At 43.2% G+C, this 17,500-nt stretch overlaps 1 protein-coding gene across 2 annotated transcripts in view; it reads right to left on the bottom strand.

Moving 5' to 3' along the window:
• Positions 1-452: 452 nt before the first annotated feature.
• Positions 453-17,500, bottom strand: part of LOC143279405 (secretin receptor-like) — a 43,282-nt gene continuing 26,234 nt past the window's right edge. For both annotated transcript variants that reach the window (XM_076583445.1, XM_076583444.1), the window contains 8 exons: positions 17,034-17,202; positions 12,936-13,092; positions 11,750-11,810; positions 10,687-10,756; positions 9,373-9,464; positions 8,440-8,584; positions 7,095-7,136; positions 453-1,910 (listed from right to left, as the gene is read on the bottom strand). In XM_076583445.1, the coding sequence (XP_076439560.1) occupies positions 1,362-1,910; positions 7,095-7,136; positions 8,440-8,584; positions 9,373-9,464; positions 10,687-10,756; positions 11,750-11,810; positions 12,936-13,092; positions 17,034-17,202 (1,285 nt within the window). In that variant the 3' untranslated portion in view covers positions 453-1,361. The remainder of the gene's footprint in view (positions 1,911-7,094; positions 7,137-8,439; positions 8,585-9,372; positions 9,465-10,686; positions 10,757-11,749; positions 11,811-12,935; positions 13,093-17,033; positions 17,203-17,500) is intronic.

Below are 17,500 nucleotides of genomic sequence, written 5' to 3' on the forward strand. Positions count from 1 at the left end.
CACAAGGCTGCAGCACTAAGAGCCAGTGCAATTTTGCCTCCCAGTTTGAGAGTCATAGTCCTTCACAAAAGACTAAGCTGTAAATGGTTTTCCACTGCTGCGTATGCTCTCAGTAAATCATGAATGTCATCAAGGCATTGTTCTTTTTCTGTCTGGGGAGCAGGTCTGGGCTGATGAAGAGATTTGGTTCAGATATAAAAGTTGGTGACACTTCGCCCTTAATGAATGAGTAACAGGTCCAACAATGTATATACGCGTTTGTGTGTGTGTGTGTGTGTGTGTGTGTGTGAAAATAATCAATAAAAAGGAAACGAAAATATAAAAAGAATGCAACGAGCAGAAATCGACACAGACAACTGATTAATTTTCTTCTTTATTTCATATGTATTACAAATGATATAACCTGAATTATCCATGCTAAATCTTACAGCGGCGAAACGCTCTCTGTGTGTGTGTGTGTGTGTGTGTGTGTGTGTGAAAACAATCAATAAATAAAATCGAAAACATGAACAATCCATGCAAATACGCATTACCCCACCCCCCAAAACCATATGCCTTAAATATATCAAACAAATTAATATCTTTTCCCCCTGTTTATATGTTGCAAATCACATCGAGTTACATGATATTGCTTATCAGTGCTTAATCATACCGATTCAAATCTTTAAATGTTGATTGGTCAATTTCGCTTACTGTTATCATTAGTATTTCGTTCTAAGGATGTTATATTGTAATATCATTTTTTTAACACAAAATTTCACCAATTGTAAGTTATCTAACACACACACACACACACACGCACACACTGCCTGAACAGTTACTTTTCCCTCACCAGTAGCCGTCTTTTTCCTCTGTCAAATAACACTTATGGTTAAAAGACGCTAAACTGAAGATGATGATGATGATGACAACAACTGCAGCAGCAACAACAAGCACCACACACACACACGGGGGAGTATCGACACGCTCCCCAAACGTTTGGGTCCATACCGAATAGTTGGCTCCGATCATGTGTCCATTACATGTGGCACAACAATATTAGACATTCTCCCTCTGTCTCCAGTTCTGGTGATGGGTTACCACGAGAACAGTCTGTGTATCACGATGCTTTGATTAATTGAGAGATCAAGTTCAGAAACGAAAACACCAAGACTTTCGCAAATGCGAGAAAAAAAAGGGAAGTATTCGCTTTTCAGTACGATGTGGCGTGTGACTTTAGCGTATGTTGTATGTGTTTACAAGTAGATGTTCCCGAGATGTGGTCCAACAATGAAAATTGTGGGCTGCCGTATAATGGAAAGAAGGAAAGCAAAATCAATGATAAAGTGTCACTGAAACCACGTGCTTTCTCAACACAAAATTCACACGTTCATTCTCCCCGCCATCAAACACTGCTCCTGCTGCTGTTGAACCGGAAGCGGAAGCTGAGGCTCTACAACGTCGAACACCCTCTCGCTGGACCCGTTACAGAAAGTCTGGGCGTCGATGTCCGGCACCTCCACACAGTCGTAGCGCGTGTCAATCACGCCCTCGCGGCGCGTGGGGTCCGATGACGTCCCCTTCCACCGAAACACCTTCCTGGCCCGGTCCTTGAGCCGCACCAGCAACAGTTGGGATCTGCCGCCGCCCCCCTCCGAGCCGACACCAGAGTCAGGCCTGGGCCGGCAGGCACGTGCCTGTGTCATCGTCATCGTCGTCGTCGTTGCCGCTCCCCCAGAGGACCGACTGCTGTGCTTGCTGTTGTTGGCCGTGAGGACGAGGGTACGGCCGTGGGCCCGGCGCGAGCTGAGCGCCCGCGTGTGTACCGTGTGCTTCCGGAAGGAGGAGAGCACGAAGGAGCGGGTCTGGGCCAGGCTGTCTCGCCGCAGGGTCTTGTTGCGCATCCACAGCCACCGGATCTCCGCGTGGACCTGTGGACATGTGTGTGGGTACATGGGCTGGGTTGGGGTGTGTGTGTGTGTGTGTTGGAACGTTGGACAGTTTTATTATTGACTCACTTGTGTAAACAAACCACGTGTTCGGTTGTCTGTGTGTGTGTGTGTGTCCGTGGTAAACTTTAACATTTTTTCTCTACAAATACTTTGTCAGTTGACACCAAATTCGGCGTAAAAATAGGAAAAATTCAGTTCTTTCCAGTCATCTTGTTTAAAACAATATTGCACCTCTGGGATGGGCACAAAAAATAATAAATGAAGCCTAATTATATGTAACAAATCGCTTTGTACATGTGTTGTCGGTGACAATTTTTTATATGGTATTTTGTGTGTGTGTTGATTTTTATGTCTACTTGAAAATGCGGACACTTTTTCACGCAGGAACATAAGGTTCCCATCCGATGTTCTGTTGTGCGATATATTGTGAAGCACGTGAATGCCGTTTTTTTTAACTGTTAACATTAGGCCAGTTCCGTTTCCCTGAACTGGTTTATTTTTGTTGATGCCAGTCATTGCTGTTTGACTTATGGGCCAGAAGCATTTCCGTTGTGAACAGCATCGAGGCATACTGGACATAAGGTATTTATTGATTTGTTTTATTTTGCCGAAGAAACTAAATATTTTTGTTCTTGATAATTTTTCGAATATTCGGCTAAGACTGTTTGTGTTTAATGTGGAAAAAGATTTTACTTAAAAAATATGTGAGTTGAATATTGATTTTTCATGTTGGGGATGCTCCAAGTCGAATAATTTTGGGAGCTGCTTGGTATGATGTAAGCGTTAACGCTTCTTTATGTGAATGTAATGGTTGATCTGTATTCACTGGGGGCAGACATTTGGGTATAGCCGGAGATTAGAAAAGAGAGATAAACCACTTGCAGAAATTGCTGAAGCCAGGCAGCCTGCGCCGCGACACGCATTCATTATTCATGAGCTGCCTCTGCCCCGCCCAAACTAAAGGAAAGCGTCAGTCGAACGCAGTCTCCTGAGTGATTTTATAATTTGGATTACACCTTTTTTCCCTTTTCTGTTTGCTTCATCCCACGCAGATGTCAAACTCAATTTTGTTGTGAATAACATTCCTAAATATTTATATGTATTGGTTACTTTTATTTCCCTATCACCACAGCACCATTTTTCACGAGTCGAAAGATGACCTCCACTGCAGAAAACTATAATATTGGTCTTATCGAGATTCACTGTTTGTTGTAGTCTGTCTGTTTGTTTCTTGCTTAAGGGCATTTAATTGATTTTGTAACCCTATGGGTGTGTCAGACAAGAGAACATCATCATCAGCAAATAGCATTAAGAGCAAATCTGTTGCGCCAGGTATCATTTGTATTCCATGTCTCCCCTTCTTTGATAACTCCACTGCCAATTCACCGATGAAAAAGGAAAACAGCTGTGAGCTTAGCATACAACCTTGTTTAACCCCTCTTGGACACTGAAAAAAGTCTGAATAAATACCTTTGTCACGAACACATACAAGTACAGAATCGTAGATGCTTTTAACAGCCATGTAAAACTCCCCAGAGACAGAGACTTAGAGAGAGAGCACAATACAACGGTCTGCTCGGGCAACATGAAGCGTTCGTATATATATGAAATATATATATGATTATGTACATATAGATAGATTTACATACTGATAGATCTATATGAAATTATGTATGCATGTATAGACAGATGTTAGAAGAGAGACAGAGCTGAATATGTGTTTTATGTTTTGATATATATATATTTTGTTGTTGTTGAAGAAATGGTGATGTAAACCAGAAAGTGTGAAGAAAAAGTAGCGTTACGAAAACGCAGTTCAATAATTTATAACTGTCTCATGTGCAACATTGCGCTGGGGGGCGGGGGTGAAGTTGGTGGTGGGGGGAGCTGCTTTACTTTCTTTTTATATTATCTACATTCAAGCAGATGCAAACGTACTAAAAACCAAGCAAAAATGAATCGGTTTTCATTGTATACAGCGAATCTTACTACACGTGGGAAATTCCAGGCATAACTTTCGCTTTACTGCAGCTGAACCGTCAGAACCGACCAGTTTCCTTCAGGTGGGGAAGGAGAGGGTGATTTACACCCCACCCTTCCGCACTGCGTGTGTGCCCCAAAACGACTTCAGCACTGTTATAGACAGAGGGGGCCTGCCGCGAGTGGTTTATCTCTCTTTTCTAATCTCCGGTATAGGTGGTTGAGTCGGGAGACTTATGGGGATACTTTAATTTCGTTTTGAGGGAGACGCTGGACCACTGCCGTCCCGGGGAGAGACTACCTGCTGAGGGAGAGCGGCCATGTAAACTACTTGCAACAGCGAACCGTCCATCGGTGTGGTGCCCAGTGTTCCACGGCGTCCGTCGGGGGTGTGTCGGCGCCTAAGATGTGGGCAGCCGTCATTGTAGAGAGTGTGTGTGAAGTTACCTTTTGTTATTTTTTCAGTGCGTTGGGAGAAACGAATTTATTTTTTGATTGAGTCGGGAAATGAACACTTATTTTCTTTCTTTGATTATATATCTATTAATATCATTAAGTTAATCAAAAAGTAAAAGAAAATGTGAGTTTACGTTCTTCTAAAAAAAACTTGATTCGTGTTTTGTTTTTTTTAGTTCGGATGGAGTGCCGGTTGAAAGTAACACAGGCCTACGGATTTAAGAAAAAAAATATTCCGTTACATTATATGCAAACTGCATTTACTGTTATATCTATATTTTTTGTATTCTCTGAACTTGGCACTTTGATCTGATATTCTGACCCAACAACAAGAACAGTCATTATTATCATTTTTTGTTCAAAGAGGAACTTTTGCTAAGCATGGAAGTTTTCTTTATTTTGCAAACGTTTTGGTGCAGATAGTAAAAAAGGGAAATTACTCTGTAATTAATGCTAGGGGACTTAATTTGCTTTAAACTGATCTTTCTCATCTTAAACATTACATTTTGAAATTATACTCAATACATAAAAAGATTGGATCTTTTTTTAAAGTGTATCACAAGTGTCTTGAAGGCCTTGCCTCTCTTGTGTATTGATATGTTCATTCCTTTTTCTATTGAACGCTGTACTGTTTCATTGTGCAATGAACCATTCTCGCTTCTTTTGAATGTGGTACAGTTTTTATTACGTAATGATCTGTTCATTTTCCCTTCTATTGAATGTCATACAGTTCTAACATGTCATTATGTGTCTCCATTCCAGTCTAATGAACGTAGTAAAGTTTTATTATGTTACCACCTGTCTCCTTTCCCTCCCAGTCAACGTGGTACAGTTTTATTGACTCACTTGTGTAAACAAAGTCAGTCTATGTTTTAACCCGATGTTCGTTTGTCTGTCTCTCTCTCTCTCTCTCTCTCTCTCTCTCTGTGTGTGTGCGCGCGCGTGTCCGTGGTAAACTTTAATATTGCCATTTTCTCTGCAAATACTTTGTCAGTCGACACCAAATGTGGCATACAAATAGGAAAAATTCGGTTCTTTCCAGTCGTCTTGTTTAAAACAATATGTAATATGTATACATGTGCTTTATTATTCACTTGTGCCGACATGTGCTTATGGCATTTGTTTGTGTCATTCCAGGCACTGTCTTCTCTTTTTATATCTTCTCTTCTTATGTCTTCTTTTATTCTCTTCTCCTTTATGTCTTCTTAGTTTTTCTCTCATAACTATTGTAAATAAAACAATAGAAAAACCCATTTGTGACTGACCTCTATATGTTCCTGGCCTGTGCGCGGGAATTCTTGTCTATCCTTTAATACAGTAAATCATCATTAGTGCCGTCCCATATTAGAACCACTCGGTTCAGTAACAACAAAAGTGGCATCGCCGACATGGTTAATATCCTTCAAAATATCTTTATGACAGGATTTTGATCCGCAGCAAGATTGATCCAAATTATTCCCTCTGAGGTTACAATTCTTTTATCCAAATTAAATCTATCTATCCTTTAATACAGTAAATCATCATTTAGTTAGTTCTTTTGTACCGTACCCTAATAGAACCACTCGGTTCAGTAACACGGCCACACTATAAAACTAGAATGAACATAAAAGAGAAATTGAAGTGCAATGGGTAAGACAGTTTCTTCTCACCCGAACACGCGGAGTTCGAATCTGCCGTTAGGACTTTTTTTTTTCCTTTTAACCCGAAGCTTTATAATAACAAATACAGAACACATTTTAACGATTAGATTTTTTTTTTTTAAAGTGTATCACAAGTGAGTCTTGAAGGCCTTGCCTCTATTCTTTTGTTATAATCTCGTGCCTCGTCTCCCTTCTACTGAAATGTGTACAGTTTTAGTTTTCGGTTCACTCCCCTTTTCCATGAAAAGTATACACATTTATCGTGGTACTGAATGTATTATGTAATGATTACTCAAATTTCTTTTCTACTGAATGTGGTTCAGATTTATGCTGACACTGGGACATATGTAATGATCAGGATTTCATGCCGGTACTGTAATGAACCCTCTGCTTTCCCTTCCGTTGAAAGTGGCACAGTTTCTTGTTAGCAATGACTTGACACGGCAAATGATTACAACCCTTTGCATTGAACCTTTACTCGAGTCGCCTCTGGAGCTAGTTGCATTGCTCGGACAGAAGAGCCCATTATGGTCGTAACCCCGCTGCTAACTGTGTGCAGGATAGAACTGACCAATGGCGTAGTTCGGTCAATGTAGGCACATAGTCACGCGTGACTGTCAAAAAGTTAGAACCATGCAATGCAAAACATGGCACCTGCAGGACCTTTCAAGCGGTAGTGACTACTTATTTTAATGAATCACTTGCAGACAGAACACTTTCCTTTCTTCCTTTCATGTGGGGACGTATACATCTCATACTTATCTCCACTTCCCTTTTCACAAATCTGCACCCTGACTCGTCAGACAATACTGTTTTCGCAACTTACTCAGGAAACATGATAATGTACCCATCCTTTGTACATTTTACACTGACTCATAAGCGTGTTTTCACCCTGCCTCTCCAACACTTTGAAGCTAACTTGAAAACACATTAATTTTGTCCACAGACAAAACAGTCTGGCAGTATCCTAGGCGGATCCTTAACCAGATGTGAGTTGCCCATTTTTCATCAACAGAGCATCAACAATGTACCCAATAGTTGGTTTTTTTTGTGTGTGTTTAGTGCCAAGCAAAAAACATTAACTTACCTCTTCATTCAAAAAGCAGAAAACTACTGCCAGTATGAAACCCTGCACACAAATTGTAGCAATGTAAGTACAACATCAGAACACCGACACCAGCTGACATATTACACAGAGGCACATGCATTCCCACGGTCGTTTAAGCATGTTACGCAAATTCATTCATATATATATATATATACAAACGGACATTATGCACACACGCCATACATATATATTTCGTACAAACAAAAGTTTCAAGTTTTAATGATCCCTTCACTCCTATCAGTGTATGGAGTACGACAATAAAATAATGGTTTAACACACAAAATAAACATTTCCAAATGTACAACAGCGTCACATAGAAGTTTGGAAAACACAAACATCTTTTAACACCCAAAGAGTATCTAGACAACATCTGCAAATTTGATAAACTAACGTACTGCAAAAAATTCTTTTTTTTTTTTTGCTTCCTTTGAGCATACTACAAAAATTAAAAACTGATTTCTGAGACAAATATTTTTGGCACATACCTTTTTCGCAATTGTTCACACTTGGGACATTCCATTATAAAATGGAACTCATCCCCAATCATAAGGAACCATAACTCTCGTCATAATCAAGACACACCTTACATGAAAGCAGTTTTTTTTGTTTGTTTTTTTTCCCAGGCGACACCAGCTCAAGACCAGAGCTGAGTGCGCAATGCTCTCAAAATGGAAGACTGGGTCCACCACACACACACGAGCGTTGTCCACTTCCACGGATGCGACTGGGAGTATTAGAGGTCCACACTTCATGCTTACAGACAGTGTTGACAATAAGCTCCACACTTCATGCTTACAGATAGTGTTGACAATAAGCTCCACACTTCATGCTTACAGATCATGTCGACAATAAGCTCCACACTTCATGCTTACAGTGTCGACAATAAGCTCCACACTTCATGCTTACGGAGAGTGTTGACAATAAGCTCCACACTTCATGCTTACGGAGAGTGTTGACAATAAGCTCCACACTTCATGCTTACAGAGTGTGTTGACAATAAGCTCCACACTTCATGCTTACGGAGTGTGTTGACAATAAGCTCCACACTTCATGCTTACGGAGAGTGTTGACAATAAGCTCCACACTTCATGCTTACGGAGAGTTGACAATAAGCTCCACACTTCATGCTCACAGAAAGTGTTGACAACAGGCTCCATAGTTCATGCTTACAGATAGTGTTGACAATACGCTCCACACTTCATGCTCACAGAGAGTGTTGACAATAGGCTCCACACTTCATGCTTACAGATAATGTTAACAATAAGCTCCAAACGTCAAGCTTACAGACAAATGTTAACAAATAATAAGCTCCCACATTTCACACCTGGAAAGAGTTGTAGGTCATTTCGATGTAGAGCTGCCGGATGTCCAGCTCGTGGGCCGAGAAGCTCATGGGGAAGATGATGTAGATGACCACGTACAGCACCCCGAACAGGGGCACCAGCACCAGGATGAACTTGGCCAGCCGTCTGCCCCACAACCATCCATCAAATCATCATCATCATCATCATCATCTTCTTCGTTCGTGGGCTGCAACTCCCACAACTCCCACGTTCACTCGTATGTATACGAGTGGGCTTTTACGTGTATGGCCATTTCTAAGCCCGCCATGTAGGCAGCCATAGTCCGTTTTCGGGGGGGGGGGGGGGCATGGTGGGTATGTTCTTGTTTCCATAACCCACCGACTTGCTGACATGGATTACAGGATCTTTTAACGTGCGTATTTGATCTTCTGCTTGCGTATACTCACAGAAGGGGTGTGGGGGGTTCAGGCGCAAGTAGGTTTGCACATGTGCTGACCTGGGAGATCGGAAAAATCTCCACCTTTTATCCTCCAGGCGCCGTTACCGAGATTCGAACCCGGGACCCTCAGATTGAAAGTCCAACGCTTTAGCCACTCGGCTACTGCGCCCGCAAAAAAAGAGGAAAACAAATAAGAAGAAAATCAACACGCACACACACGCGCGCGCGCGCGCGCGTGCACACACACACACACACACACGCACACAAACACACACAGACACACACGCATGCACACACACACCAACACACATCTAACATCACTCAAAGTGAAAAGATGTTGAATTAAAGAAAGAACACAAACACACACACACTGACACACACACACACACACACACTCTCTCTCTCTCTCTCTCACACACACAGACTCTCTCTCTCTCTCTCTCTCTCTCTCTCTCTCTCTCTCACACACACACACACACAGAGGAGAATGGAACACAGACCCACCCGCACCCACCTGTACTGCTGCTGTCTGCCCGTGTGTCGGTCCGCCGACCTCACCCGGGACACCAACACCCGCACGATGTTCAGAAAGAAGACAAAGTTCACCTGGGACACGTCATCACCAGGGACATCTTATCATCGTCCTCATCATCATCATCACCATCCCCGCTCTCACTAGTGATCCCCTCAGTCCTCCCCCAACCTATCCCCCTATTGCAGATAACTAGAAACCATGCATGTTTATTTATGTGTGGATGGGGCTGATGACTAGATCTCCAGGTAGATGGTTGTTCTATTTAATCATACTGGATTTGTTCGAGAGACAGGGCATTGACTGCTTTGGGGGGAAAAGCTATTGGCAAAGCGATTGGTTTTCGTCCTTATACTTTTTTTCTTTCTTTTAGAATAGAATAGACACATGACTTTATTACCAAGTGTACGGGGGTCACAAGGAATATTTGGGGGTATAAGTACATAAAAAGGTACAGACATAAATCGAAAATCACACACAAACACGGATACAGTAGATATCAGGATACATACATGTGCGTATCAATACAAAAACTTGTGCACACTCACACACGCACACGCATACACACACACACTTACAAACACACGTTTGAACAGAAGCCGCATATTACATTTGGATAGGGCTGATGACTAGATCTTCAGGTAGATGGTTGTTGATTGCACAATTCTATTTAATCATACTGGATTTGTTCGAGAGTCACTGACTGCTTTGGGGAAAAAGCTATTGGCGAAGCGACTGGTTTTCGTCCTTACACTTCTGTACCGTCGACCTGATTGGAGCATCTCGAAAATCCCAAAAGTTGGATATGATTCGTCCTGGCTTATTAATTTTGCCTTTTTGAGTCGCCGCTTATAATATATGTCTTCTAGAGAAGGTAGATCAGCCCCGGTAATCTTGGTGGCAGTTTTTACGATTCTGTTAAGGGCTGCATTTTCTGCCTTGGAAATGTTTCCGTACCAAACAGTAATAGCGAAGGTTAATTTAACACACTTTCAATGGCTGCTCGGTGGAAATCAATTATGATTTTTTTTTAAATTCCGAACTTTTTGAGGCGCCGAAGAAAATACAGGCGCTGTTGTGCTTTCTTGTATTGTATACGGCAAAAGTTCCCTGCCTGGGAGTCATCAGAACCAATGTGCATCATCATCATCATCATCATCATCATCATCATCACTATAATTATTATTATATCAGACAAAGCAACTTATCAACATCCCGTGGTCCCGAGAAAAATTCGCACAGAACACAACGTCATGAAGCAAACCGTCAAGGGCACGTCCTGTAGTACCTACTTACCACAATGGTGGCCATGAGCGGCGCGTTCAGAATCCAGAACAGGTTGGGCTTGGTGGAAATAGTCCAACAACTGTACACCACAGTACGTACATAATATATATCACGGCTATTACTGCTAGCTCTCTCTCTCTCTCTCTCTCTCTCTCTCTCTAACACTCACAAGATTTATTTTTTATACATAGATAATTCACAACATCAGCAGCACGGTTTCAGCAATAAAGGAAAAAAAGAAAAAAGAAGAAGAAGAAGAAGAAGAAGAAGAAGAAGAAAGAATCGACGACTTATTCAAATACAAGACATAAAGCATCAATTATTCATTATATGCTGTGGTTATTGCTTTCTACATCAGCATCATTGGATGTTATATAACTACTGTTAAACTGTTCGCTAACCTGTTAGCATTTCCATGCATCATCATAATTATGCTATTGTTATAACTGTTGCTAATTTGGTAACAGTTCCATGCATCATCATACTAACCATACAACTATTGCTAATCCGTTACCGTTTCAATATTATCACAAAATCGTATCGTTGCAACAGCTGCTGATTTGATATTATTTCCGGGTATCTTTACATGCTATTTTTACAATTGTTGCTGATATGCTATCAGTTTAACGTGAATGTGTGTGCATAATGTTTTCTGAAACTCTGAAAATAGCTTGAACACCTATGAATACCACAGGTGTAAATACCTACTATGAAGTTATCAGCATGTGTTTCATCTTGCTTCCGGTGTTTTCTTTTCTTTTGTAACATCAGCTTTAAATTACTTGCATGGATGTGTGTTGAATTCCGAAATTGAAGAAACTTTTTTTTCACAGGTGAAGAGTTTGGCACAAGTACTGGTCTTGCTGCCTTTGTTTTCCCTCCTATGTTCTTTCAAACAGGAAAGAAACGATTATGGGAATTTCTCTTTCCGCGCGCGCGCGCGTGTGTGTGTGTGTGTGTGTGTGTGTGTCTGCACGCGCGCGCATGCATGCTTGCATAAAGAAGAGAGCTACTGGGTGGGAGAGAGAGAGAGAGAGAGAGAGAGAGAGAGAGAGAGAGAGAGTCCACTTACAAATAGTTATCTGTCGTAACTTTAGCGATCACCCAAGGAATGAAAAACAGCAGAGGGGAAACTGAAACAGAAGTCAGAGTGTGACGGTTGATATGTGCATCTTACTGCTATAATATATATATATATATATATATATATATATATATATATATATATATATATATCTCACTATATATATATATATATATATATATATATATATATATATATATATATATATATATATATATATAATCTGTTAAATTGCTACATGTCAAAATATATTTCACAGATTAGACATGCAGAAACACACACACATACACACACACGCACGCGCGCGCGCGCGCGCACACACACACACACACATGCACACTACACACACACACACACTGTACGACACACAACCACCCCCTACTCACACAGCCCTACACTCCTCAAAATAAATCAGCACCCCCAGTTTTTTGCCCTCCGTCCCTGTATGACTGACAGTCAGACGTGTTCGACTATGACCATCAGAGCAACAGAGAAGGTAACTGCTGTCCCGACTATTTGGGCTAGAATTTGATTATAGTGGAGAGTGTCTTGCCGAAGTTACATCCCCACTCTCTCGGCTAAGAACACTTGGCGTTAGGATGGTTCCCAAAAGACCAACTGGTCCCAAAGGCTGCAGCACTAAGAGCCAGTGCAATCTTGCCTCCTAGTTTGAGAGTCATAGTCCTTCACAAAGGACTAAGCTGTAAAATGATTTCCCATTGGACGGGCGCGCAATAGCCGAGCGGTTAAAGCGTTGGACTTCCAATCTGATGGTCCCAGGTTCGAATCGCGGTGACGGCGCCGGGTGTGTAAATGGTGGAGATTTTTCCGATCTCCCAGGTCAACATATGTGCAGACTTGCTTGTGCCTGAACCCCCTTCATGTATGTATACGCAAGCAGAAGATCAATTACGCATGTTACAAATCCTGCAATCCATGTCAGCGTTCGATGGGTTATGGGGGGAAAGAACACACTGAACATGCACAACCCCGAAAACGGAGTATGGCTGCCTAAATGACCGGGGTAAAAACGGTCATACACGTAAAAGCCCAGATTATCCATTGCAATAGAGAAAGGCCCGTACACTCTCACCAGCCCTGCACCCCTCACAACACACACACACACACTCACGTTCTTGCCACCGCCCTTCGCCCCCTAAAGCCCTGCACTCACACCAGCCGGTTAGCACGTAGAGTCGGACGCCGCGTCGCTCGGCGGACAGAGTGCTGTAGATGAGCATGTGGAGGTACAGGCCCTCCACAAAGATCCACATCTGACTGACGCAGATGGAGTAGAAGAAGAGAGAGACCAGAGTCCGGCACTCCCAGTGCTGCTCCCCGGCGGACACAACGATAGAGAAAAACAAAACAACACACTCAATGATGATAATAATGCTAAACAAAAAATCATCATCATCATCATCATTATAATAATCATAATCATAACAGAAGGAAGACGGGCGCAATAGCCGGGTGGTTAAAGCGTTGGACTTTTCAATCTGAGGGTCCCGGGTTCGAATCACGGTGACGGCGCCTGGTGGGTAAAGGGTGGAGATTTTTACGATCTCCTAGGTCAACATCTGTGCAGACCTGCTAGTGCCTGAACCCCCTTCGTGTGTAAACGCATGCAGAAGATCAAATACGCACGTTAAAGATCCTGTAATCCATGTCAGTGTTCGGTGGGTTATGGAAACAAGAACATACCCAGCATGCACACACCCGAAAGCGGAGTATGGCTGCCTACATGGCGGGGTAAAAACGGTCATGCACGTAAAAGCCCACTCGTGTACATGCGAGTGAACGTGGGAGTTGCAGCCCACGAACGCAGAAGAAGAAGATAACAGAAGGAAGAAGGTTGCAGAATGCTAAAACGCTCAGCTGCCAATACAGAGAGTCCGTGAGGCTGTGGGTTCGAATCCCCGCTCTCTCCTTTTCTCCCAAGTTTCACTGGATAATCAACCTGAGCGTCTAGTCTTTCGGATGAGACGTTAAAAACCGAGGTCCCGTGTGCAGCCCGCACTTGGCGCACTGAAAAAGGAACCCATGGTAATAAGACGGTTGTCCTCTGGTAACAATATGCAGAAGAAATCCGCTCTGACAGGTACACAACCACTCAAGGCCTAACTAAAGCGCGTTGGGTTACGCTGCTGGTCAGGCATCTGCCTAGCAGACGTGGTGTAGCGTGTATGGATTTGTCCGTACGCAATGACGCCTCCTTGGGAAACCGAAACTGAGACTCACAATAATCATACTATTACGATGATGATGATGATGATGATGATGATGAACATAAGTCGGTAAAAAAAAAAATCGGCTGTAAAAGGTGAGGTGAAATTTTCGACTTTTAACACCTTGAGTGCTGCTGACAAACACTATGCTCGTCAGTGAACACCCGTCACCCCACCGAGATAACACTGACAGAACTGATCTGAATGTCTGTCACCATTTTTTTCCATTTCGACTTCTTCCTCTTGGGAATTTGCAAAAACCTTTAATCAGCAAAATCAATTGCATCTTAAATTTTAAAAAAAAGAAAAAAAGTAAGCAGACTGTAGGAACTGTAGTCAAAGTTAATGCCACGCTAATATTTTACCAAGATTCAGTGGTCAAAGGGTTAAACAATCTCACTATCGAAACAAACACAACGATCGACAACAACGAAATATGAGCCAGTTGCATTGCTCGGACGGAAGAGCCTAGTATAGTCGTAACCCGCTATTAACTGTGTGCAGTATGGAACTGATCAATGGCGTAGTTCGGTCAAGGTGGGCATTTAGTCACGTGTAACTGTCCAAAAAGTTAGAACCAAGCAATGCAAGTGGTACAGGCGCTCGAGGAATTGCACTGGTTTTGGTAACGTCACACGCGTGTTTCCAACGCTCTCTCTCACACACACACACTGGCAAGAAGGAATATTGGTGCGAGCTAAAGTTTCGATTGTACAGCTTCTGCTTCAAACACAGATACACAAAACGCAAATACACACACACAAACACACACACACTGTCACAACCCGTAAGGGGTTGCCCATGAACCCCCCGCCCCTTCCCAGACTAGCTAACGTCCCGACAACACAAACACGGAGACAGAAAAGTTCCGCTCGTTTTACTGTGGTCATGCAAACATACAAATAAATGAACGCCACAAACCCAAGCATTACTCACACACACACAAAAATAACCTCTGCCTAACTACAACACAATACAATTTGCAGACAACTGCAGCGCCAGTTCTGCTAAAACACGCTGCCAGAGTTCAGACATTCGCTGACAGCCAAAGACGGACCACGTTGGTAGTTTGCTGGCTGAAGCTGGTCGGGCAAGAGGGACAGTGGGAAAGTGGGAGCGGGAACGGGAACGGGAGTGAGGGAGTTTCGGGGTGACACGTTAGAAGGGGGACGAGGACCATTCCAGACTTGTCCCGGAGACCCGTCGAAGGCAGTGGCACGGAAGGGAGGGAAACAGGAAAACCTAAAACACCTCGCTGGCTCTGTTGACTATGTTCTTTTTTTACTAATTGCAAAAGAGTACATTCCCACCCCCTCCCCACTTATCTCTTCCTTAAGCAATATGCATTACGCTAAACAAAGCAAGTGGATAACCTTTTACTTTACATAAACTATCAGCCTCGGCGTACAAAACTATCGCCGTGAAAAGTATTTTCGCATTTCCAAATAATAAAAGGGTTAAACCAACACACAACCCCAAACGTACATTATGACTAACCGCAAATGGCAATAATATATTTCAGTTTCCATCATACTAGTTCCGAATAATATAAACAGCACCAGCCGGGCTACATTACAATTACATCACATTTCCATCCACACCAAAAATGTTTGGGAAAATTTACATACTGCAGTTAGACAATCACCATTACAGACCTGAAACAATCCGAGCTGAATATAATTATGGCAAAATGATACACCTAAACACAACAAAATTACTAATTCCCCCCAAATATTTAGAGATAAAAGAATGCTGGATTTAAAATTTCCACTAAAAAAACACATCACCCCGACCTTGCAAGTAACCGAAACCTCACTTTGATGTCAACCAATATCACAATTCACAACACTACATGAATATTACGCAGACAAACACAGACTCCCTCACCTGTCACCAGGTAAATGGGCACACCACTCGCCCAGGGTGAAACACAGACCCACACACACAGAAAGAAGGGGGTGACAACGAACACACCCCACTACTTCTATGAGACGACACCCAACAGGTGATCCGTCTCTTGACAGAGCTTGGCATCAAAAGCCCAGAGAAATCTTTCTCTCCCGACCAGATGACTTCTGAACTCGCTCAGAGTTCACTAAATGTTCAGGGGAAGGGACATGACATACACATATCCTCAGATATGCACGTGTAAAAGCACGAAGGAGAGAGAGGGAGGTGAAGGAGAGGGATGGGGGGAGAAGGGAGAGAGAGAGAGGAGGGGGGGGGGGGAGAGAAAGGGGGAGAAGGGATGGAAAAGAGAGTTGTACATGAACACATGCATAGAAACCGTCACGAGCCGTGACACACACAAGCACAAAACACACATATACACACACACGCGCGCACAACGCACACACATACACACATACAACACACACACACACACACTCTCTCTCTCTCCCTCCCTCTCCCTCCCTCCACCCCCATTATTTCTTTCATCTTCATTTCTTTGCATATACATGGTGGCAGTGCTTATTGTTGTGTTCACAAAGCTTTCATTTACGGTCTTCATGAGAAATAAATATGGTTCTGATTCTGATTCTCATTCTGATTTTCACACACACACACACACACACACACACACACACACACAAGAACACACACACACATAGACATACACAACACACACACAACACACAAGAACACACACACACACAACACACACACACACACACACACACAAGAACACACACACACACATACACACACACACACACAAGAACACACACACACACACACACAGAACCCCCCACCCCCCCACCCCCCCACTCCCATTTTTTTCTCTCTCTCTTCTTCAACGTGCGATTGTATGTGTCTCGATAGATGCGGGCCTGTTTTCTTTCCTTGCGGTGTTTCCATATACCCAAATCGGGTTTCTCTGAATAATAATAGATTTTTGAAGCTTCGAACCGTCCCACCCCAACCCCAACCCAATCCCCCCCCCCCACACACACAGAAAAAAAAAAAAACAACATCACAGCCGCCCTCCCCACCACTCCTCCACCCCCACACACCCGCACCCCCCCTCCCCCCGCCACCCTCACCGTCCCATCGGGAATGAATTCCAGGCGGCCGTCAGCCATCCTGCGGACGTCCTTCTGGAAGCCCAGATGCTGCACGAAGAGCGCCTCCTTGGCGAAGGACAGCACGGCCCTGAGGATGAAGGCCAGGAAGAGGTTGACGTGCAGCGTGTTGCTCTTCGACTTGAGGCGTCTGTCACGGGGGTGAGAAGGCAGTACAAAGCGTCGTCAGTCCAGTCGTTAGTTAATCCTCTCGTCGTCGTCAGTCATCGTTTTTCTGGTCCATCATCGTCGTCGTCATCATTATCACCCACCTTTAATCCACCACCATCATACCCATCATATCTACCACCACCGACATCATCATCATCATCATCATCATCACCATCATCCATTACCCACCCACCACCATGCACCACCACCACCACCGCCATATCATCATCATCATAAATCATCATCATCATCCATCTTTAATCCACCACCCTCCCACC

Source organism: Babylonia areolata, chromosome 2, assembly GCF_041734735.1.
Source record: "Babylonia areolata isolate BAREFJ2019XMU chromosome 2, ASM4173473v1, whole genome shotgun sequence".
NCBI classification, from domain to species: Eukaryota; Metazoa; Mollusca; class Gastropoda; order Neogastropoda; family Buccinidae; genus Babylonia; species Babylonia areolata.